The sequence below is a fragment of the Cheilinus undulatus genome, linkage group 21, assembly GCF_018320785.1.
Source record: "Cheilinus undulatus linkage group 21, ASM1832078v1, whole genome shotgun sequence".
In the NCBI taxonomy this organism is placed as follows: Eukaryota; Metazoa; Chordata; class Actinopteri; order Labriformes; family Labridae; genus Cheilinus; species Cheilinus undulatus.
This window is the reverse complement of record NC_054885.1, coordinates 3,788,543-3,813,689: the sequence shown is the minus strand read 5'-3', so window position 1 is coordinate 3,813,689 and position 25,147 is coordinate 3,788,543. Positions and strand designations below refer to the sequence as shown.

Genomic DNA, 25,147 nt, shown 5'->3' with positions numbered 1-25,147 from the left:
CTTAGTCTTGTTTTTGTCATGAAAAAAAGGCTGTCGATGAACATTTTTAGTCATAGTTTTAACACAGCCTTTTTCCTTCAATTTTCTGTGCTTAATGTTGGGATCCACCCAGACCCGTGAACAACAGAGCGTGACCTGACCCAGCTCCACTCGACCCGTGATTAAATACAATGCAGTCTATACGTACAGCCACTGGCTTTGTTTAAATGCTTTATTTTTTAGCTGCTGCACTAACAATGTCTTAAAAACAAGGGTGTTAGGCTACTAGGCGTTATCTGGCATCAACCCGGTGCATACCTTTAGTGGCGCCTACTATGTCGCTGCTACTCTGATTGGCCCATAATAAAAGTGACAGTTGGAACATTTTAGACCATATAAACTCTGATTTGTTTACGAGGTCAAGCATGACAGAAATGCTGACACAGTGGAAATGATGGAAAATAATCTGTATTGGTTTTCAATCGGCGCATCTCAAATATTTGTGCATCCTGGAAAATTCTTTCTCATTTAATTGCAGCAGCTTTCAGGAAAAGCTCTTACAGAAAAAGCCCTATTTTTAAGCTAAGGGACTTTTTTGACAGTACTGAATATTAAAATATTAGATACTGTGTAATTTAAGGCATGTGGTTATGTAAAGTTTAGAATTATCAAACATTCTGACATCATGGTTGACTTTTTGGAAGGTTAAAAGATGCATAAAACTGCAATAAAATCTATGAATATGTGTTCACTTCAGCTTGTGAGTGTCACGCCATCATAATCTGGAATGCATCACTTCTGCATATCCTTTTCTTCTATTATGACCTAAATTCTGCATTCAGGCTAATTTATGCAGCAATATAAAGAAATCATTCCTGATAGTTATTAGAATTCAAGCTACAGCAGTCATTCATGATGTTTATTTTCTCTATTGATAATTATTGACTAGTTTGGTCTATGGAAAGGGAAAAAAATCAATATGTGCAATTTGTTGGACAATCTGCCCCAAAAACCCAAACAGGATCGATTCACTGAGCCACGGGACAAAGAGGAGCAGAGAGCCTTTACATTAGAGAGGTTCAATGTTGATAAAAACAGCCTGGGAATGATTGTAATGTAAAAAGTGATTATTAAAGTGGTCGTCGACGAGTGTCTCTGTAAATCTGACATTATTAATCCCTCACATTTATCTCCTGCTGTATTAAATCCCGTGTAGTTTTGGTTGATCAGCGGGGAACTCTTGAATGCTGCTGAGGTCAGGACGGGGCAGATTAGGTGAATGAGTACAGGCAGCTGTTGACCCACTGAGGCCTTTTAGTCACATAATACACAACGTAACACACCAACAGCCTCACAGGGAGGGACTTTAATTCCCCTAATAACTCTGCTTCAAATATGGGCCCATTACACAACTGTAAGTCCAGATCGAGCCGCCTGATTGGATGAAAGAGTTCAATGAGCACTGATGTAAAGCACAACGGTCTTAACTACGGGCATTTACAATCCAGCAGATGGTGTTTGTTTTGTCTACATGCAGGTGATAGATGAGGTCGAAGGTCTGTCTGTGTCACAACACCAAAATAATAAACTTTGATTTGACTCCAGGGAAAACTAAACCGCTTTGGTTCCACAGCAGACAAAATCGGAAATCCTAGACACCAAGGATTGGGAGATTATTCGCTTCAAGTGATCATAGAAAGCAGACAAACTCCTACACAGTACCTACAAAAACACTGGCAGCATCTGCAGTGATACCATGTGTTTAAAAATGATCAAAGCTTCATTTTTTTTACTGGTTTATGGTATCAAAAGGACAGAAACTTCATGATCTTCAGTCAGATTTTCAGCCAAAAGAAAGAGCTCTGTCTAGATGCACATATACATTATATGGACAAAAGTATTTGTCCGCCTGACCATTGCACCAACAGGGACTGTAATGATATTCAAATATTCACATGGATGCACTTTAATATGGGGTTGTCCCCCTTTTGCAGCTAGAGCAGCCTCCTCTCTTCTTGGAAGGCTTTCCACAAGATTCTTTCTGTGTGAATGTGTGTCCATTCATTCTGTAGAGCAGTGATTCTCAACCTTGGGGTCAGGACCCCATTTGGGGTCACGAGACACTGAGATGGGGTCACCAGATGCCTTAAAAAAAGAATTAAAAAAAACATTACACTGTTGCGATTTTACACCAATTTTAGCAAATTTTAATCACTTCATCAAAATTTGCCAATTTAAGCACATTTTTGCCACTTGAAACCCATTTGTGTCAATTTTATACCCTTTCCACCACTTTTTTCTGCCTGTTTTTTTCACTTCTAAACCAATTCTTGCCATTTTCTGCCTGTTGTTGCCTCATTATTGCCACTATTAACCACTTTTTACACCGCTTTTTGCCCAATACACCACAGTTATCCCATTTTTGCCAGTTTATATCAATTTTTCATCCCAGTCAACCTAATTTCCCCCAATTTGTTGCACTTTAAAGCCATTTCAGCCTCTTTTTTATCCCCTTTTATCACTTTCTGTGCCAGTTTTTGTCAATTTAATCCATTCTTGTGTATTTTTTTTCCACTTTTAACCCATTCATGTTCTTTAAAAATCCAATTTCAATACTTTTTCTACCATTTTTGCCATTATTAACTACTCTGAGCAATTTTTCATCCCTTTTAAAAATGATTTTAACAGAAGTTCTTTTCATTTTAAGAAGGCTATTTACAACACATATGAATAGATAGAGATATTTGTTTGGTCATTATTTAGGTCAAATATAAAATATAGTTTTCACAGCTTAACTTCACAATGGGTCATGAATTTCCTGACCTCCATGGGCCCCCAGTTTGGCTGGGTCCCAGAAACCTCCCCCCTTATCCCTCTTTATGGATGGCCTTGTCTACACATGACTATTCATGAATGTTCGTGGCTGTGTTCAACCAACTTAAGGTAAAGTGGAGGTCCCCGGTCACTAGCACCTTTATTTTTGGAAGCATTTATGAGGTCAGGCACTGATGTTGGACCAGAAGGCCTGGCTCATAATCTCCGTTTCAGTTCATCCTAAAGGTGCTTGATAGGGTTAAGGTCAGGGCTCTGTGTGCTCTTTGTGCACTATTCGTGTTGGAATAGAAAAGGGCCTTCCCAAAACTGTGCCACAAGCACATCATAGCATTGTCCAAAATGTCTTGGTTTTGCTGAAGAATTAAGATTGGCCCTCCTAGCCCAAACCCTGAAAAACAGCCCCATACTGTTATCCCTCCTCTGCCAAACTTCACAGTCAAACAGGTAACGTTCTCCTGGCATACTCCAAAGCCAGAATCACCCATCTGACTGACTGGTCGCTCCACAGAACATGTTTCCACTGCTCCAGAGTCCAGCTATGGACTCAGCAGACTTTTATGCACCTTAGCGGTCGTTAACTCTGCTCTGTGATTTTAAGTTGTCTTCTGCTTCATGGCTGAGTTGCTGTTGTTCCTAAACTCTTCCACTTTCAGCTGCTCGGCCGTGGAAACGTGGTCTTCTGCTTCGTCTCCTTGCAAAGGCGGCATCCATCGCAGTACCATGCTTGAAGTCTCTGAGCTCTTCAGAACGACCCGTTTAGGATCACAAATGTTTGCTAATGTAGACTGCATGGCTAGGTAAAAATTGAATACACCTGTGGGTCTAATTGAAACACCTGATTTCAACAGGTGTGACTGAAGTGTTGACGCTGGGTGCCAAGAACCCCGGGTACTGGGTGTTGATCTGAGCCTGGCCTAAGCCTGGCTGAGCCTGGATAAGATATGCATTGCTGATCCTGCAGTGATATTATTAAACCACATCTCAGGAGGGCCTTTTCATCAGGTCAATGAGGGGCCGAGTGATTTCTGAGAGAGTCCATCAAACTCCTACACAAAGTTTAAACAGCTCTAATAAATCTGTCAAGTGTAATTGTGCAACTTAGAAAGTGTGCAGGAGTCTGTTTACAACTTTCGAAACAAATGAAATGACCCAATACTGGGAACAGAGGATTTCTACTTTTGTTGCCATCGTAACAAAACAGATAAAAACATGGTGTGATTTTCACTGGAACACTATCAAAGTTTAAAATATTGATACGGGAATAATGCTAGAATGGTGCCAATCCCAGCATGCACTGGGTGAGAGGCGTCTGCGTTGGTTTCCCCTCTATCACGAGACGAGCACACAAACAAACAGAGGATTGCTTCACTGTGAGATGATGTTACCACACGCTGCAGAGTCAGCCTCACAGTCCGACCAGGCGTGATGTCACTGTGACATCACCCTTGCACGACTGGGTGCAAGTCATAAAGAGAGAGAGAGAGAGAGAAGGAGAGGGAGGGCAGAGCAAGGGGAAAACAGAGGGAGAGAAAGACAAACAGAGGCGAGAGGAAGTGATCGTAAATTCAAGCTGTAAAGACAGGACTGCTCCCAGTGAGTGTGTGTGTTAGGGCTGGGCAATATGTGGAGATTCTAAGATACATGCAGTGGTGTACGGGCTCCTGCAGACTCTTCATTTATACCCCACATACATTTGTTTTTAGTGATAAACCAACAAACCTAAAAAGGCAATAAAAAGTAGGATACTGGCCAATTAGAGATGGAGGATGTGGGTCATGCCTTCACCTTTCTAGGGGAGAATGTGCAGTATATTACTGAAGGATGTAACAGAGGAGGTTTGAAAGTAAGTGTACCATATGGAGACTAGAGATTGAGTAGTTGCACCTATGTATATATCAATGTATTCATAAATAAGATAAAGGGTTAAACAAAATCTTATATCGATATGCAAATATTTATTGTCCTGGAGTCCCCAACACACTGGCCATAGGATTGATTCCCAGTCCTGGTGCATGTCTCCTGCTTTCCCTCCCCATATTTCCAGTCTCTCTTCAGCTGTCCTGTTAAAGTAATAATAATAACAATAATTATAATAATCACAATAATAGGGCCATTAGCCCTGTCTCCCAATAGTAGAGAACACTTTAAAAAATTCCTGGATCCAGACAGTGATCCAGATCACTCTCAAAATCTAATCAGTTCTTCCTAATACCATTTCTGACATTTCCTGAAAATTTCATCAATATCCATCCATAACTTTTTGAGTTATGTTGCTAACAAACTAACAAACCAACTAACAAACCCTACCGATCACATAACCTCCTTGGCGGAGGTAATAACAGTAGTAATAAGAATAATAATAACAACAACAAAAATAATAATAACAATAACAACAACAACAAAAAATAATAACAATAATAATAATTATAATTTTAACTAGAATGGCCGTCTGAGGTGGCAGACCTACATCTAAGCAGCGACACCGAGGAATTCACGCTCCAATCGATTAGTATGGTGTTCAAAATTCAAAGTGCGAGAAAAACTGAACAGGAGCGCAGATCATCACCAAAAACTAACCGATTCTTCCCTGTCGCTATCCCAATATTCCCTGAAAGTTTGGTGAAGATCCGACTTTCCGTTCTCAAGTTATCTTGTACACATACAAACAAACAAAGAAACAAGCAAAGATACGGAACCCTTTACATAACCCCCTGCCGATTTCATCAGCGTGGGTAATAATAATAACAACAACTTTATTTGTATAGCACAGTGGTACTCAACCTTACTCTACCAAAGAGCCACATTGTCTTAAAAATACTGAGAGGGACCCAACTGCAGTCAAGAGAGCCGACATTGGCGTCGCTATACATCCGGTCCATGCTGGAAGTCCCAATCGGAAGCTTCTTCTTCATGTTGGACTCAGCTACCAGTGTTTGTCAGTCTTTTTCACACCTAAGCCTAATCCTTGGTGCTGGATCTCAAATATATCACCTTCCCCACTGCCTTACCCTGAACCTAACCACTCATACGGACATACGGACTTCCGGTTGAGACTTCCAGTATGGATTGGATGTATGTTGGCCATCTTGTCTGCATCAAGGTACTCTTGAAAATACTTAAGCCAGAGCCACAATCCAAACCGGGGATGTAAGGTAGATCATGAGTTAATCCATAGTTGAAATGAAATAAAACAGTGAACTGGTGGATAATTGTTTGATTTAATGGGATGCAATAGGCTACATAAAATGTCCATATTGTGTCAGAAGAAACAATCACTGATAATGAGCATATATTTTTTTTAATCGCTGTCGTTTGACCAAAAACTTGTACCTCAATTTTTCACGATTTTAATTTGTTCAGTACTATTGGTCATCTTTTACATTTGTCTGTAGGGTTTAACCAATTTTAACACAATATGGGAGATATGAGTCTTTAGCCCAGTACCAGCATTTTGAAAGTTCCACCCGGCCAAAAGATTTTTTAAGATATGAGAATGTGTTGAGTTTAAACTATGAGATGCTTTTCAAAGAGCTGATGAATTATGGTTGGCTATTTGGGTATTTGTATCTCACATTGGGACATTTACTGTAATTCTGTGGCTTTATTAAAAAAGATGAGATGCTTTTTAATATTTTTCCACTCATTATTAATTCTTTAGCTAAAGGGGGAGGGGCCTCATGTTGGTCTTTGCCCTGGGCCTCCAAATGACTAAAACCGGCCCTGCAGCTGCAGCTCTCCCAGAAACATCCTTCCACCCAGGCCTCATTTTGTAGCTTTGGTTCCATGTTTCTGTTCTCTTGACAGTATTTATTATCATTAGTAAGGTAAAGATCAAATTAAACACCCACCTTTGGGCTAGTGTCATTAGATATTCCGCTATCTCAACATGTGATCCGTGTGTGTTGGACTCGTCGATGATGACGCATATCTGCATAATCACCATAAAATACAAGTGTGCTAGAGCATCAGCAGGAAGAGATTGGAGAAAGAAGTTCAAACGAGGGCAAAGGAAGCTTCAATTTGAACGGCAGACAGCACACCACAATGAATGACCTTACAGAAGAGCCGCAACACCGGCGGACTTCCTCTCCCCTCTGCTCTTCCACACGCTTCTCTGTCGAGCGCACCTGATGGCAACAATGATATGGTTTGAAAAAATAAAAGTTTTCATTTAAATTTCATAGTTTAGGGTTAGGGTTTGTGTGGGTAACAGATTTATCAATGTGACTTACAATGAATCTTTACTGATGACAGCGTTTACCTTCATAAAAGTTCTTATGAGGGTTTTTTTTTTCAAGTAAGCCTTAAACAGGTCACTAAAGAGCCGCGGGTTGAGTATCACTGGTATAGCACCTTTAAAAGCAGAGGTTTATAAAGTGCTTTAATAATAGAATCAAAAATAAGACAAAGCATCTTAACGCAAGCATTAGAAAACAACAAGAAAGACAAAATCCCAACAACAAAAACTGAGCCAGCATTGTGACTCCAACACCATAACTCAGGGGGACACAATGTAAAAACAAGAAAGGCATTTTAAAAACCCTGAAGAAAATAAAAACCTAGAGAAAAATAAAAACCCAGAATAACCTCGACGAGGCCAGGCAACACAGGAACACAACAAAATGTAAAATAAAAAAAAAATAAATATAATATATAATATAATATAAAAATAAATATCAGGAAGGGATGGAATAGAATAGAAATCAGAACAATAAGAATAGATTAGTGAGTATTAGATCAGATTACAACAATGAAAAAGGTAGAGAGTATTAGGAAATAAAATAGTTAAAAAATTATAGTAATAAAAATAAGAAAAATGATCAGTCAAAGCAGGAGAGACTGAAAGCAATGACTCGAACTAAACTGGACTAAAAAAATTTCAAATAAAACTAGTGCTATCTTGTTCAATAACATTATTGCATAAAATATAGCAGCTATATTAGTATTTAGTTATGCTTAAAATATTTATTAAAATGTCTGCAGAAAGGACTTTGAGTTAACAATAGTGCCATCATGCACTTTTTTTGAAGTACCTTTATTTATTAATTTTTTAAAGGAAAACTTTTAGTTTAATTTTTTTTAACAACAGTACTGTAAAACTTGTTTTGTGTTTTTGCTTCTTAATATGTTTGTTTTTGTAAGTTGAGAAATACACACTTTTTTAATGCACAAATGAACAAGGATGGAAAAAGGAAAATATACAGAATAAAAAGAATTACAACACATGCAGCATAAAGAAATGTGCAGAAGCCAAAGAAACCCACACAGGCTTGTAAAGAGATAATAATGAACATTTATATGGTACAAATTATAACAATACAATTAATCAGAAAAAATGCTAAAACAAGATATCAAGAACAATATGCTGACAGGAGAAAACACAGAAGCAAACGTTTTCTCCTATTTTCCTTAATAACCAAGCAAGAAGTGCAATATTGTCAAGTATAATCACAACTGCACATTATTGCCAAATCATGCAATTCCATGCACAATATTGATTTTTTGCTGATATTAGATATGCCAATAGTAACAGATTAATTTTAGCCAATACCAATATTTAAATATGCTTTATTTAATAAAAAATTGTGTCCTTTGAACACAATTTAAGGTTTGAGGATGAACAAAGAAAAACACTTTTTTCTTAAAAAACTCTTTAAAGGTTAAAGAACAAGGATGAATAAAGAAAAAGATCTCAACTGACACAGGTCTGTTGGTTGAGCCTAAAACTATTAATTAAATGCCTAAGGAAACGCAATCTGGTCATGAAGTCAGTGTTAATTTGTGATTATTCTGCATAATATTGCTGTTGCGATTACAATATAAAACATAAATAATAATTTAAGTCTACCTGCTTGGTATCAAGGAAAACTGCTGGCAGGACTTTTGTTCTGCTTTGGTATCAAACAGGTTTAATATTGATGGATTTTTTACTAGACTCCTATCAAAGTTTATAATTCTGTTACTATGACAACCACAGAGAAATAGATACTGACATATACCCACTGTGTATCACTGTTTAGCTCGAAAATGTCCAGATCTGATTTCTGTCCCGTCTTGCCCAGCCCTACTTGTCTGTGAGTGGAATGAGGAGCCTGACGGGTTAAAGGCCAAAGGTTTTACTCCCAGCCTCCTCTCCCTCAGTGACATGAACACAGCGGCTGAGGGATAGAGCTTCACTGTGAGTGGGTGTTGGGTGTGATCCAGAGCAATGACTCACTGACAATTGGGGAGTGACCTACATCCCTCCCTCTCTTTATTTCTTCTTCTATCTGCCTCTTTCTTTCCTGTGTCAGCTGCCCAGTCATCATTTCCCCGTACTGAATGACCTCTGCTCACACAGTCACAGTTAGTCTGGGAATGTGCGTGTGTACTGACTAAGTTTGACCTGAGTGTGACTGTGTGAAGAGGAGGAGGTGGACGGCAGTGTGTCACTGTTAGTATCTGTGAGATGGCTTTGTGTCTGTGGGTTCACATGGCCATCGGATAAATATTGAAGGAGTGGCAGTGGAAAGCTGCTTATTAATTCATTCGTTTTAGAAAGTCTTCAGGCGGCTTGTTTTTGTCTGGATTTACTCCCAGCAGGTTTAATATTTTTTCCCCTCTATGATGGACTCTGTAGTTGATAAATGAAACCAATGTGGAAGTACAAAGGGCTGCAGTTCCTCTCATGTCCACGTGGGGCTGGGCAGTTAATCGCAAATTAGATTAAATTGCAATATGGCGTGCCGCAATTTTAAAATCGCAGACAGTGCAATATTTAACCTGAAACATGTCAAAATACCAGTTTGATACAATCTTTTTTTTCTTTTTTATGCTTTATACCAGTGTTACTCAACCCTGCTCAACCACAGAGCCAGTTTGTTGAAAAATACCTTTGAAAGAGCCACAATCTAAGAGGTGAAAAGTGGCAAAAACAGCTTGAAGTAGCAATAACAATAAGTTAAAGGTGCCAAAAATGGTCAAAAAGCAACAAAAATGGGTGAAAAGGGGCAAAAATGGGTAGTAAGAGTGGAAAAAAGGTCAAAAAGTAGCAAAAATGGGTGAGAAGTGACAAAAATGAGTTACAGTTGGCATAAAATGGTACAAAAGGTGCAAAAGCATGAAAAAAATTCAGTGAAAAGTGACTAGAATAGGCAAAAACTAGGAAAAAAGTGCTTACATGGGTGAAAATGCAGAGAACAAAACAGTGAACAAGGGCAAAAAAATGGGATAAAAGTGGCAAAAAGTAGGTAAAAAGTTGCAAAAAAGTGTCAAAATGGGCCAAAAAAGTAGGGTAAATGGTATCAAATGGCAAAAGATGGCCCTAATAGGCAAAAATTGGATAAAAGTGGCAAAAATGGGCAAAAAAGTAGGAAAAACTGTGGTATTCAATGGCAAAAGGTAGCTTAAATGGGCGAAAAGTAAAGAAATGGGTGAAAAAGTACAAAAAAGTTTCCCTTTTTTAAGGTTTTGTGGGAGAATAATATTTAAAATTAAGACACGAAAGAGCCACGTGTTGAGTATCACTGATTCATACATTGTTAAAACCTTCAAGTATCTTTTTTATTTCATTTTATTTTCTACAAAAATCTTACTTTTCTTGATCATGCATTTATTTTTCTTCATCAAAATGAGAAGAATATGAGAAATGATCGTTCCCTTCAATAAAGCAATTGATATCAAATTTGCTTTAGCAGCCAAAATCAAAAATCAAAATCAAAATTTAGCCCTAGTTTAAACTTATCTAATATTGTGCTTGTTATAGAATAATTTCTTGCTTATGTTTGTTAAACAACAGAAGAACTGAGGAACCTAAATAATCGCATTTCAAATCGCAATTGCAATATTGCAGGAAAAAATTGCAATTCAATTATTTTTGCAAATTGTTTAGCCTCATGTTCACTAGAGGCAGAAGCAGCAGAAGTCCCATCCGCCCCAATGTTAAAAACACAATTTTTACATCAGAAATAAACATGTTTGCAGCCTAGTTCAAGAAACGACTTTGGCCAGAATAATTTGAGTATTTAGAGGGTTATACTGTGTGAGGGGTGAATTTATTATGAATCGTCTGTTTTGGTTTTAAAAGTATACAAGGAAGACCCGCCTCAGCTCCACTCTTTCATCTGTTTTCAGATTGATCTAAGGGGGTCCAAACTTTTTCCACTGGTGGCCACATATAGAAATATATAACAATGGTGGGCCACTTTCTTATGCCACACCTTGAGGGTAAGAACGGTAATAAGTATTCATAGTGATTGAGTGTGCTCACATGGCTAGATAGCCAACCAATTTAAAGATTTTTGGGGAGGCCAATCACATTTCAGGGGGCGCTGGCTACCACCTGGAACACTGTTGGTGCTGCTATTTACTGTGGTAATCAATTAGGGTATTATAAATCAAGATATTGGTTTTATTTTGGTTGCCAACGTGTTTACCATTTACGGTGTCGTCTTAGTTTGGCCACAAATAAAAAACAACATTAAATTCTTTTTGTCAAAATGTTTGTTTGCAGAATTAGCATGGTAGCACCGCCTTGTGCTGAAACGAAGAAGTAGAGTACAGTCAAGCAAAAGCTTCATGTTCTAATGTGGGCCATATTTCACTTTATTTTAAAAATTTGCCGTGGGCCAGACAAAAGTGACCTATGGGCACAGCAGAGTGAGGAGTGGATATCAGCTTCATCCTCTTAGCTGTTGACAGCTATCGTTGCCACTAGATTCTCTGAAGGTTCAGGACATCGTGAATCTGTGCAGAAACAATCAACAGGTGTGCAAGAGGCATTTCAAAATAAAAGTCTAGCTTAACCCTCTGGTATCCCCACAAATTGATGCCTCATTTTCCTCCTAGTGTGCAAAAAATGCACAGGGGGGTTATTACTGTAAATAAAAAAAGTTATATTAGTTTATTTTCAATTGTTTAATTTTCTTCCTTGTTTCATCAACTTGTGCCATTAACAGAAATACCAAATACTTAATAACTGTCACATCTTTTAACCCTTTAATTGCCATGTTTGTAATGTAAACAAATTTTTTTGATAGAAAAAAACCAAAAATGGATTTTTTCAAGATACTACACTAAAAGTGAATAACTTATTTATGGATGATTGCAGCCTGGCATATGTCATTGATTAGTAGCAACATTGATTAAAATGCATTATTATTATTTTTGTGAGGTCAGTTATTCTAAAATACTCAAGTTTTTCACCCTTCTGCGCAAAAAAATGCACACCTTCAAATCATGTTATGAATGTCATACATTTCAAAATTGTTTCACTGTTATTGAATTATTTTTTTCTCATTTAAGGCAAAAATGAACAAAAAATACAATACATGATTTTTTTAATTGTGAAAGAGGACAAAGTAAAAAAAAAAAAAAATCAATTAAGTGTGCATTTTTGGCACAAGGGGTACCAGAGGGGTAAAGGTGATACTGTAAATTGATGTTTTCACTTTCTGTCAATCTGATTGGGTCCCCCACAGTTTGGACGGTTTTCAAATGGGTGTCAACACTCGAGGTATTTTCATGGTGCGTTTCCAGTTTGATGTATCCCCGTCTGTTGATTTACAGTGGGTTTCGCTACACAGCTCCACATACACACCGTTAGTAATCAACACAAAAATTAACTTGTCAGCTAATCTAATTCTTAATATTTTTAATCAGTTCAGGCCCACAATCCTAATCAGATACCCCATCTAAACTTAAACAGCCGCTCTACATGAGTAGCCACTGTAGCTCCAGTTAATGGCTACCATGCTAGCACAATGCTCTTTAGCTTGATGTAAACAACAGTGAGCTGATAGCACTGATAGCATCTCGCAAATGGCAACGCTAGCACAGCTAACATTAGCCACAATCCACAAACCCCTTTCATGTTGTTTACCAACCTCTGCAACACTGTGTTAAATAAAAGACTTTGATTTAGACAGTTTTTGGTTGTTTGTCTCCAGATTTTGTCCACTTTTCTTTACAGTCAACAATTTTGCTTTATTAATGATTGGTTTATCGAGATCTTAACTTAGTCATGTTATCTTGGGATTTCAACACCTGTTTTGCCGTGATAAAAAAATTAAAACATTCTAGTTGTTTTCCGGAGATTATTTACCTGTTATAATAGGAAAACTAAGTTTCTTGCAGAATGCAGTGATGAGACTGCAAATGCAAATGTAACAAACCTCTGTGTGAACTGTGCAGCCTTTCAGTTCTCTCTAACCACCTTTACTTCCCTGTCACCAATCACTCTTTAGCAATCAAAACAATAAAGCCCACCTTAGGTCAACATCAAAACTCAAAGCATGTAATTTAAGAGCGACAGGGCTTTTTGCAGTAATAGCAGCTCTTTATTTAGAGAACTAAAGGGCAGATCTGCAATTTTCACCACCACTTAAACACTTACTGTAACCTCCTGCCTTCTTAGCACCTCATGCTCTTTAACACTGTCATTTTATTCCTGGTTTGTTTTGCAGTGGTAGTTTGCTGGTTTGGCCCTAGAAACACTTCCAGAGTTGCGACTGTTTGTAGCACAAACACTCGACATTTTCAGTATAAATGACACATCAATAGCCATGTACAGAGACTCTTGTCCTCATCTAATCCCCATCTCTCTGTTCCCTATTTCTGACTCAATCCACTGTCCTGTCTTTCAAATAACGGCATAAAAAAAACTGAAAATAAAACTTGAAAAAGAGTTTCTCCAAACATGACAACTTGCATTACTTTAAATCTGCTGTGAAGTCAGCTGTTTTAGGTTGCAGAAAAATCCTGTGGAATCCTGTAGGCCTTAACAGTTTGTCTTCAGACATCAGCTTTAAAAGCTTTGTCTTGTAAAAACAGAATTGTTGAGCCTTCTGTTCTAGGAAAGGCCAGTCTTTAAGGTGAAATATTGTCCCCCAGACCAGGAGTTTTATGTTTAAATCCAGGACGTCCTCCAGAGACGGTACCTTGGAACATCGCTCTACATCAGGTTTTAAAAAACAGCTTAACCCCACACAACCTAGTGTCCAGCTAAAGTGGCCCGAGGACAGACAGGCTGCTGTAAGCGTGAATTGAATCAGAGTCAAACAAGGTTTTATTGACACAGCTTTTATTTAGTTTGTGTTGTAAAGAAGCACAATGAAATGCAGCTAAAGCTGTATTTCTATTTCTTTTTTAATGATGTTAAAGCTAAACTTCCTCTTCACCTTAGAGAAACTTGTAGGGCAGATTCTGACAGTGATAACGGAGGAAGTGGGGGGAGATTAGGTACTGATAAAACCCAGGCCATCACGGAGAGATGGAGACTAGTGTGAACGACCACAATTTCTACAGAAGCAGAGAATGACACCAGGTCATCCTGCAGATATTTAGTTAGAATAGCCAAGCAAACACCTCCACAGTTATAAAATGAAATCCATACAAAACTCCCATACACACCTCATGGTAAAGTGCCCATTTTAGCATAAATAAGTAACTAGAAAAGCACTTGGAGAGCACAGACCTTCGCCAGAGCACCGACCTCTGCCAGAACTCTGCATTCTTGCTACAATTCGCTGTCTTTCTCTCTGTTATGCTCCAACTCATCTCCTTGACCAGGTGTGCGTCTTTCAAACTCTATAAACTCCAAAACTTTGACTAGAAACAAACCCAAAATGCTGTTGGGATTGAAGTTACTCATGTCTGCCATCTCCTGGTGTAAAGTGGTAACAGCACAGACCTCCACCATTAGCCCTATCTCCCAATAGTACAGAATCCTTTTAAAAAATCCAGACGGTGATCCGGATCACTCCTAAAATCTAATCAGTTCTTCCTTATGCCATTTCTGACATTTCTTGAAAATTTCATAAAAATCCGTCCATAACTTTTTCTAGTTATGTTGCTAACAAAATAACAAATGAACAAACCCACCCTATCATGTAACCTCCTTGGCGGAGGTAATAAATAAGAGGCGAAATGGAATTATAAAGCTGGGACTTTAGGTTCCATTTTTTTTTAACCAATGAAGCAAACCCTTGTTGAACTGTGGCCCCAAACCAAGTGCAAACTGAACCCTGACCTCTGTAAATCATTACACCCCTAGTGGCTAGTGAAGAGATTACCGTGAATGTAGTTATAGTGGCAGTTTGATCAGAACTGGACATTTCTTTATATTCTTTCTTTGAACATGGATTGTCTGAGGTGCTGCAGCTCCACATAGTGGTCAATGCCTCTGTCCTAGGCTCTTTTTGCCCTCCATTTCTCCTCACTGGTCACATGACTGAAAGCCAGTATACCTCATAGAGCAGTGTTTCCCAACCATTTTTCCTTGGAGCCCCCTGACTTGTACCTAAGAAAAGCAGGACCCAAGAGAGAGGAAAAAGTGACACACTGCCTCCAAATTCAACATAGATTATGATAATTTCACTGATAAAACCCTTAAAAAAGGCATATGCGTGCTTTTCTTATCAAAGACCTTTTTATAAACTGCTGTATTAGGGTTTTAGTCAATATTTGCAAATCTAAGCCTCAGAGCAGACAAAGCCTCGTACCCCCCCTAAGATCTTTGGCGCCCCCTAGGGGGTCCAAGACCCCAAGTTGGGAACCAATGTCATAGGCATATAACAACCAGGTGGAATTTTTTTGAAAAAACTAAGCTTGCCGTTATTTCATGCAGGACACAGAATTCTGCGCCTAGCCATGATCAGCTGATCCCAATCATCACTTCCAAGCTCCCACAGCCAATCAAAGCTCTTTTTCTCAACACAGCTGTCCGTTTAAATATGACATCCTTCTCACTCATTTGTGCCTGCATTAATGCTGATGCACCGCACTGCTGCTGGCAAAGCTTAACCTCCTCCACCCCAGCATCCTCCTTTATAGCATGAAGTTTAACCTCATCCACCCCAGCCTTCTCCTTTATAGCATAACGCTTAACCTCCTCCACCCCAGCCTCCTCCTTTATAGCATAAAACTTAGCCTCCTCCACCCCAGCCTCTTCCTTTATAGCATAAAACTTAACCTCCTCCACCCCAGCCTCTTCCTTTATAGCACAGAACTTGTTGCGTTCAGATTCATGCTACTATGGATTAATTGCTTTCAGACTAATTTCATTGTCTTCAATATGCATTGCCATAAAATTTATGCTTCTATATGGAGGTTTCTAGCTCCTGGAAAGTCAAAGCATGCTGCTTGACTAACCCAGGAAGCATCTTAAGCATCTCCGCCAAGTAAAACTGGATGTCCATTTTGCAATAAAATGGTTAGCCTAAATGTTTGATGAGTGTTCCAGAATGAAATGCATTTAGTGATCCATAAGAATCGCAGACTATATCTACTAATTGGGCTGACACCTTCCAGTTCGTTAGTTGATTGCTTGCTCTCATCTGACCAAAAAAGTAAAGCTTGTTCTGTTATTTTTTTCATTTTCCTTTAGATTACCAAGAGGATACAATGAGGACCTGTCACTGACTAGAGTGATCTTGACAAATTGAAATTGACTTGTAGGACACAGTGAGTGCAGAGAGGGTCACATATGGCCCCTGGACTGCCAGTTGCCCACCCCTGAGAGGTTGCAAGACAGCTTGGTACATCCTTCACTACATACAGTATATGTCTTAGTATCTTAAAATGAACAGTTGCGTCTCATCTGATGGATTCGTCTATTATGAGTGAAGACACACAAACTAAAATATCACCACTCATCCCCATATTTCTCTGGACATCCTCATACGGCCGGTTATTAGACATCCCCTCTCTCTTCATCTCTCTCTGTGTAAACAGCCCAGCAGCAGAGGGGAGCTGAGTCTCCTCCAAACAGGAATGTCTGGTATGGCCTCTAACGCCGGGGGAGGGGAGCCATGAGTGAGTGTGTGTATTGGTGTGGAAGTGTTAGGTTAGAGGTGAGAGAGGGCACAGAAGAGCAGACAAGCTGTGGACGGTCTGGGAGTTTTAATGTGAACGGTCAGGATGTTAAAATGTGTCCGACTCAGGTGGGAGAACAAAAATAAAACACGGTGACAAAATGAGATGTGACACTGGATTATAGAGAGATAGAAGTGTTCAGTCCCTGTTAAGATCCTGACTGGGGTCTGATTCTCCCACTGGTCATATTAAATGAAGGACATGACAGAAAATTAGACAGAACTGAGGTTTCTGTTTCAAATGTTTACCCAATGAAGATTATTTCACTGACTTCTTGAAAACAGTGTTACAGACTATATGGAACATGGACTACAAAACATGGGCGTAGTCACAGTGATGTCATCCATTAGTTGCTGGAGCGTTGTTTTGAAGCCCAACGATGGTGGCTGCCATGTTGGAAGTGTTGACTCTTTCAGTCAATAATTGCTTACTTTGCTGTTACAAGGCGTGATACTTGCACCATGGTGACGTTTTGCCTTAAATACAAATGTCGCAGGGGTGTCAAAGGTTGGCTGCAGTTTCGGAGGTAGTAACGGACGGGCTCAGCAGGCAGCACAGCTCAGTGTTTGTAAATGTGGAGCTCCTACTGTACCCTGCTCTATCATGCTCCTGCAGAAACTCTGTTAGTCTGCAGACAAGTATGCAATATGAAGGAAAGACCAGCCCTACTCTGACTCTAATTTGCTGGTTATTGTCTTAATTGTTTGGTTAAGAATATCGGGGTAAGCCAATCAGAGGCAGAGTGAGGAGGGTCATATTTAAAGCAAGTGATGTGAACATGGCAGCACTACGTCCTATCCGCTTGCTTCTCTCATCTTAATATCATGACGATCCTTATTACCTAAAGTTTAGCTGCAGAAGTTGGTTGTTGATGTGAAAATGCAAAAGAGATATTTACACATGAACTAAATATTCAAGAGCAGGCAGTGGAGTATACCCACTTCTGTAGGAACCGTGACACCGCTGCAGAAATGCATTGGTAAATCCTGCAGCAGTGGTTAGAAGTGGTCAAAGGGGAAATACACAAACTTAGATGCTGACTTGACAGGACTTTTTTTTTTTTTAATTCAACTAAAATCAAGGTTGATATTTGGAATCATAAGATAAACATGGCAATTAATTTGGAAGTCAACAGTGTGTATTAAGGGTTCATTAAAGCAAGTTTTTTGGATCTCCAACTCTGCTGGAAAGCCAGAAAGTATTTGTGCTCAGAGATCTTAGGGAGTATTGGAATAAAGATGAATGAATGATGGATCAACCATGATTATAAGAATTAATCGCGTAACAGCCAAAATATGTTATTGGCTTACGATCATATGTTTATGCTGATAAGATTGTTTCTACACACCAAACAAATGTGTGATAAAGAGAGGAAGGAAAATCATACTGACCTCTTGGATTACTATTTTTCCTGGAATTTATTATGTGTTGCAATTGCCACAATTATGCAGTCTTTGTGCATTTTGTTTAACTTTAACACTTCGTTTAGTCAGATGACATTTTAACTTATGTGTCAAAATGGGTGAAAAGCAGCAAAAAATGGCAAAAGCAGCTAAAGTAAGCTAAAGTTGCAAAAAAAAAGATGTTGCAGAAATGGGCAAAAAAGCAAATCTGGGCAAAATGTGACTGAAAAAATGGTGAAAATATGCAAAAACCAGAAAAAGTAGGTTTAAAGTGACAGAAATGTGTGGGGAAAAAGTGGTGAAAGTGGTTAAAAATAACCACAAATGAATAATTCCAACATCAGAGCCAAATAAAAGCATGTGAGGAGACAGATGAACTAAAGAAAAAAAATCTTTAAGTGTATCAGTAGTTACCGCACGCATGAGTTTAATGACATTAATAAAAGGTAAATTAGCATTAAACAGCGGATGGGCACCAGGATTGTACAATGTTGGTTTTAGCTTGTTTAGATGTTTAACTGGACTATTTTCTTTGTCCCAGTATACTGTAGGGCTGGGCAATTTATCAAAAATGAGATTAAATCACAATATGGCGTATCGCAATTTTCAAATTGCAAAAGGTGCAATATTTCTTGGACCTGCAATTTGTTTCAAAATACCAGTTTTAAACTTTTTTTGCAGCAGATGTTATGCATGACATATCATGTAATCATTCAGGTGCCATTTTTTTAGAAAAGTCTACAAGCAAATCCTACTTTCTTCATTTTTGTGTTTTCTTATTAAATATAAGAATGACAAAAACCCTTCAATGCAATAATTAATATCTAATTTGCAATACGAGTCAAAATCATCAGAATTAGACACTTTTAAAGAATTGTTCAGCCCCTGTCTAAGAATAAAAGAAAGTTAGGGAATAGCCGCATATCAAATTGCAATTGCAATATTGGGGAGAAAAAACGCAATTGGATTATTTTCCAAAATCATTCAGCCCTAGTATGCTGACACTGGGGGAGTATGCAGTTCAATCAGGAGAGACTTATACAAGTTTAACAATGATTTATTTTACAAGTTAGGCAATGTTTGAAACTGTAAAACATTGCAAATAGACTCATTGTAATGTCTTTATGAACTTGAAGGGGTAGTGAGGCTGACAGCAGGATAGGATACCCCCCTATGGGGTCTAGACACTGGTAGTGGTGGTGGAAAGAGTGGGATAAGAGACTTCTGAGGAGCTTGATCCAGAGACTGATGAGATGCTGGACGTAACGATGAAGGGATGCAGGACGCATGGAGGAGCAGAACTGGACACTGATGAGATGTAATGGAGGTGACTTGGGTGGAGGACAGATTTAAAAATATGACAGCTGCAGAGCGATTGGATTGAGAGAGAGGTCGTGGCTGAAAGGGATTGGCTCAGGGCTTAAGTGAGTAGACGCCCATACCAGCTGATTACCAGAGCAGGAAACGGTGCAGGAAAAGAGAGACACGTGAGTGAGTGATTACTAATGAATGAAAGGATGAATGTCTCTGTGGTTTACACTGCTGACTTGAGCACAGGAGGTCAGGGGTGCAATTCCTGGTCAGGACTCCATCAGTATCCAGTGTGGGCTCTTCAGCAAGGTCCTTAATGCATGAACACCTGTGCCCTGTTCCCATTCTGTAATCTTGCAAAGCTCAAACCTGAAACGATGATGCCCAGTCTGAGAAAGGATGGGCGTATCAGCGTCGTTTGAGGATACATGCATGGTTTATTTAGAGCAACCGTAAGTCCGTAAACAATGGTGGCTTTTCTTAGTGGGAGTGATGTTTTTGCATTTTTCCTGACCTGCTTCAGCAAGACTTTAATTCACTAACTGGCTCCACTGATGGTGAAGAATCATGGCTTGATAGAATGGTTGCTTGTCAAGCTCAGATTATGTAGTTTACTCCTCTACAGAAGCATGTGCACACCGACTATATCATATGTTTTATAGCATTGATTAACCTGCAGGGATTTTATCACAGAACCTTTGACCAACTACTCTCCAAGTTTTTTTTTTAAAGGATTAGCCCCTCCCACCATGCTGCTAGGTGGTGATATGACCCTTTGACCTTGCTACTTTGGGACTTTCTGCACTTTGACCCTGCTAAGAAGTTAGCCAGCCACTAATGTACACCTCAGAGGGCAGCAGACTGTTGTACAGCTCTTTATATTTCACCCATGGTCTATACTTTTGGTGCAAATGAAATGCACACTATCCCTCTGGGTTACATTTGCAGCCGTAACACCAGCATTCACAAGCATTAACATCAGCCCATTCAGTTCTTCTGTTGTAAATGAGATGTTGTTGTGGAATATGCTGTTTAACTGTCATAAAATGATTTGCAGGCATCTCACAGGCACATTGTAAGTTTTCCTAAGCTTGCCCCAAATCCCCTCAAAGCCCCTTTAGCTGTCCAGGATTGCACAGGTTGTGACACGACACGCAAAAGGTCCATAAACAGAAATTTTTAATACCAAAATCTGGTCATACATGCCTATGAAATCAGGACAAAGGCCTGTAAAAGGTTCAATAAAATCCTTTTTAAAATGTGTCTCTCCAGTCTCTGTTTGGATGTAAATCCCTCTGATGTTGTTTTCTCTGCAGCTATAGAGACAGAGAGCACCAGCTCAGGAGAAGACCTGCTTGTCCCCAGCCCCCCCTCACCTCCACCTCCACCCCGAGTGTACAAACCGTGCTTCGTATGTCAGGACAAATCCTCAGGATACCACTATGGAGTCAGCGCCTGTGAGGGCTGCAAGGTAGGAGGCTAAATTTACCCCAAAACAACACAAACACCGACGCTAAGCGGGCCAGAGTTAGAAAACCTGAATGAAAAATAGCTGCAGAGAGCGTGTGAGCTTATTGAGCGTTTGCATAATGTGTCAGCCAAGAGGTCATAACCTTTACACCTCCCCCAGGATCAGTAAGCCTCTTTACTTCATTTAATCCTGCACACACACATACGTATACACACAGAGAGATTCTGTGCATGCAGTTAGTGTATAGTCCTATATCTGAGTTTAGGCCTGGACAAAGAACCAGATAAACTCTCCTCAGCGGTCTGATTACAAAACACCTGCACGTTTCCTTCTCTCCCACTTCTTCTACGTTTTTAATGGTCTGTATTTGTGTGTCAGGGTTTCTTTAGGAGAAGCATCCAGAAGAACATGGTCTACACATGCCACAGAGACAAAGTCTGCGTCATAAACAAGGTGACAAGGAACCGCTGTCAGTCCTGTCGGCTGCAGAAATGCCTGGATGTCGGCATGTCCAAAGAGTGTGAGTAAAGTTTATCAGATGTGTGTCCACTCAGAGGTCAGGACTGTTTCATTAGTCCTGTTTTAAACTTTAAAATATCTTTTTTAATGTACAGACATCCAAAATAACAGAGAAAGTAGTGAATTTTACTCAGCAGGACAAACAAAACAGCTAAAAATCTGTTCTAACAGTTTTAATTCCTGATATCTGCCTCCCTCTAGTGGCTGTACTAAGTAATTACAATCTAGTAAGCCTAGCTTGTCATAAGCACAATCTTTCATTACTACATTATCAGCTGTTTTAAGGAGATACTGGAGACATATATCTTCTCCTGCACACTCTCTTTGCAGCATATATACATGCACTTTATACGCAAGGAATAAATAAATAAGGATAGAGGGTAATTGTTGCTTTTTGGGTAAAAAAAAATCTAGTGTATAAAAGCTTCTGGCCAGTGAATCTTAATATTAGGTAGATATTAAGGTTCACAACATAAAAGCTTCTCCTGAAAGAAGCAGTATGTTTCAGGGTTGTGATTCTTGCAGATCTTCTCTAAAATTGCCACATTATCTAACCTGAAGAGCTGACCCAGGAATAAGGCTCTGTAGTGCAACATTTAGATATATCTTGGAAATTAGAATATCATCTTAAAGTTCAGTTTAGTTTTCCTGTGATTTAATTCAAAAAGTGAAACTTTTAAATTCTAGATTCACGACATACTAAGTGAAATATGTCAAGATATTTTGTAGAACTGTATTATCTAAAATATTAGAATATTCTGCAAAAGTCCAGTTTGCAAAGCTTTCCTGAGCCTTAATTCTCTCACTCTGGATCAGTACACACAACTTGTGTGTCAGAGGATCAAGAGCAACCACACAAACGGATCCAGGAGATGGGCTTGCACCCTGTGTCAAACCACTCCTGAACCACATACATTGTCAGCGTGTCACCTGGGCTAAGGAGAAAAAGAACAGGCTCTATGCACGCATCACTTTCGCATTTGACATTAGGCTGCTCCTAAACTTCTGGTCGGGAGATTGAAAGCAGAAGAGAACGGCGTATGATGACAGCTTTGTTGTGGTTTACCTGCTGTTTGCAGGAGTTACCCAAGCTGACTGCCAATGTCTAATTTAGCTGAAGATGTACAAATTACGGCACACAGCAATAATATCCAGAAGTGCTATTGACCCATCTCTGAAACATCATTGTAGCACGTTTGGATGCCAACAATCGAAAAATAAATAAATAAATAATCAAAATATAGGAAGGTTTACCTTTGGAGAACGATGACGGTTGGGATGTTTTGGTTTTTAGCAGGTATTTTTGGGTGGAACTTTTCAGGCCGCAGAATTCTCCACCAGAAATACGTCACACCCTGTTGTGCATAGAGCCTACAGGACCGTTACTTAGTGGTCTGTAGTCCTGTTTTCAGTTGAAAGTGAATTAAGGATTTGATTTGTATATCAAGGTCCCAGAGTCTGGAGGAAGCTCTGAGAGACCCAGAATCCTTCAGTGCTTGAAGTCCAGTGTTTCCAGTCTCCACAGTCAGTGAAGGTTTGGGGTATCATGTCTGCTGCTGTTGGTCCACTGGTCTTTATCAGGTCCAGATCAACACTGTAAGCTGTCTACCAGGAGATTTTAGCTCCCTTCATGCTTCTATCTGCTGAGAAGCTTTATGGAGATACCGATCTCCTTTCCACCTGCACACAGTGAATCCAGAACTACCAGAAACTGGTTTACTGAACCTGGTATTACTGTGTTTGACTGGCCTGAACCCCATAGAGGATCTCTGGAAGATGAGAGACACCAGACTCAAAATCCAGATGAGCTGAAGGCTGCTATCAGAGCAACCTGGGCTTCATAACACCCCAGCAGTGCCACGGACTGATCGGCACCATGGCATGTCATACAGATGCAGGAATTTGTGCAAAAGAAAACAATTCATTGAGTGAATAAATTAGCAGAATTATCCAGGTCATCATTTCTGTATTATAAATTTTTTTTGGACTGATGTTTTGTGATTTTCTAATATTTAGAGATAGTGGAATTTCATGATATTCTCATTTTAATGTGTTGCACCTGTATGTGTAGAAAACACCCTCCTTGTCTTTGATAAAAGATTTGAAATGATAACTCTGCCTTTTCAGTGGTGAGAAACGACAGAACAAAGAAGAAGAAGGAAGAGAAGAGGCAGGGCGAGGCAGAGATCTACGTCCTGTCTGCGGACACAGAGGAGATGATTGAACGAGTCCGAAGAGCTCATCAGGACACGTTTCCCTCCCTGTGTCAGCTGGGAAAATACACAACGGTACACACAGACACTGATGTTTCATCACCAAGTAACAAATGCCTCTCAGTCTTCTTGAATCACTCTCTTTCTGTCCTCAGAGTAACAGCTCGGAGCACCGCGTCCCTCTGGATGTGAGTCTGTGGGACAAGTTCAGCGAGCTGTCCACTAAGTGCATCATAAAAACGGTGGAGTTTGCCAAGCAGCTGCCCGGTTTCACCACGTTAACCATCGCTGATCAGATCACGCTGCTCAAAGCGGCCTGTCTCGACATTCTGGTTAGTTTATCTCTATAGAAATGCAATCAAACTGAGGGTTGTTTAGACAGAGCAGCATGAGGGCTGGCCACTGATCAGAGGTTCATCTGTGGTTATTCTTATGGTCTGCAAATATTTGTCTCTGGAGGATACAAGGGCAAGATAAACAGCAGTATGTCTGGGTTTAGAAAGTTCCTGGAGGGGCAGGCTGGGTAAATTTCACAGCCTTATCTAGAAGTCTGTCTGGAAAAACATCATTGCTGCTTCCAGATATGTAAAGGCTGCACAGTGTCAGATTTGATGAGTCTGGTCATGTTTACCTCTGAGAAATGCTGCAGATGATTCTGTTAGCATCCCTGTATCTAGTTGGGTTGCCTGGTGTAACAGGCCCTTAATCAATGCTCTGCATTTTACTCATGGCAGCTTTGAGCTCATTATATGAGTGAAGAGCTGGAGTTTTGCCCTTGGTCTGAACACACCTTTTTGTGCATAAAGCTTGCTTCCATTTTTTCACCAACACAGTTTTATCTCCAGTCATCCATGTTTTTATGTTTAGATTCTCAGGATTTGCACTCGCTACACTCCAGATCAGGACACTATGACCTTCTCTGATGGCCTGACTCTGAACCGCACTCAGATGCACAACGCTGGGTTCGGACCTCTCACGGATCTCGTGTTCTCATTCGCCAACCAGCTGCTTCCTCTGGAGATGGACGACGCTGAGACAGGGTTACTCAGCGCCATCTGTCTGCTCTGTGGAGGTACTGCAACTTGATTTCTCAGATGAATGAATGAAGATTACTTAAGGAAACGCTTTGTTTTCTTTTGGGTACATAAATGTTGTGTTTCCTTTACAGACCGACAGGATCTGGAGGAGTCGGACAAGGTTGAATTTCTTCAGGAGCCGATTGTTGAAGCCTTAAAGGTCTGACATCTTCATTTTAGTCATAAACATGCACATCTGTACTTTATATTTCTATTTCTTATACTGTCTGACTTATGCAACCTATCTGCAGTGTACTGTTGTTTTTAGTCTCTTGCACAGAGAAAGCAAAATATGCCCTATTTTAATGTTTCTTCTTCATGTTTTGTGCAGATCTATGTGAGGAGGAGGAGGCCAGAGAAACCCTGCATGTTCCCAAAGATACTGATGAAGATCACTGACCTCAGGAGCATCAGTGTGAAGGGTGAGGCACACAGACACACCAGAGGCCTTCTGCACAAACACAGTTGTATGTGATTGGCTGCTCCAAC

General features: G+C 39.7%; 1 protein-coding gene across 1 annotated transcript in view; it reads left to right on the top strand.

The window, feature by feature from the left end:
* LOC121529586 (retinoic acid receptor alpha-B-like) overlaps positions 1 to 25,147 on the top strand; it is a 33,872-nt gene that overhangs the window by 6,461 nt on the left and 2,264 nt on the right. Inside the window, exons 3-9 of the mRNA XM_041817525.1 lie at positions 20,696 to 20,850; positions 21,229 to 21,370; positions 23,497 to 23,657; positions 23,738 to 23,914; positions 24,450 to 24,654; positions 24,751 to 24,818; positions 24,990 to 25,080. Coding sequence (XP_041673459.1) covers positions 20,696 to 20,850; positions 21,229 to 21,370; positions 23,497 to 23,657; positions 23,738 to 23,914; positions 24,450 to 24,654; positions 24,751 to 24,818; positions 24,990 to 25,080 — 999 coding nt within the window. The remainder of the gene's footprint in view (positions 1 to 20,695; positions 20,851 to 21,228; positions 21,371 to 23,496; positions 23,658 to 23,737; positions 23,915 to 24,449; positions 24,655 to 24,750; positions 24,819 to 24,989; positions 25,081 to 25,147) is intronic.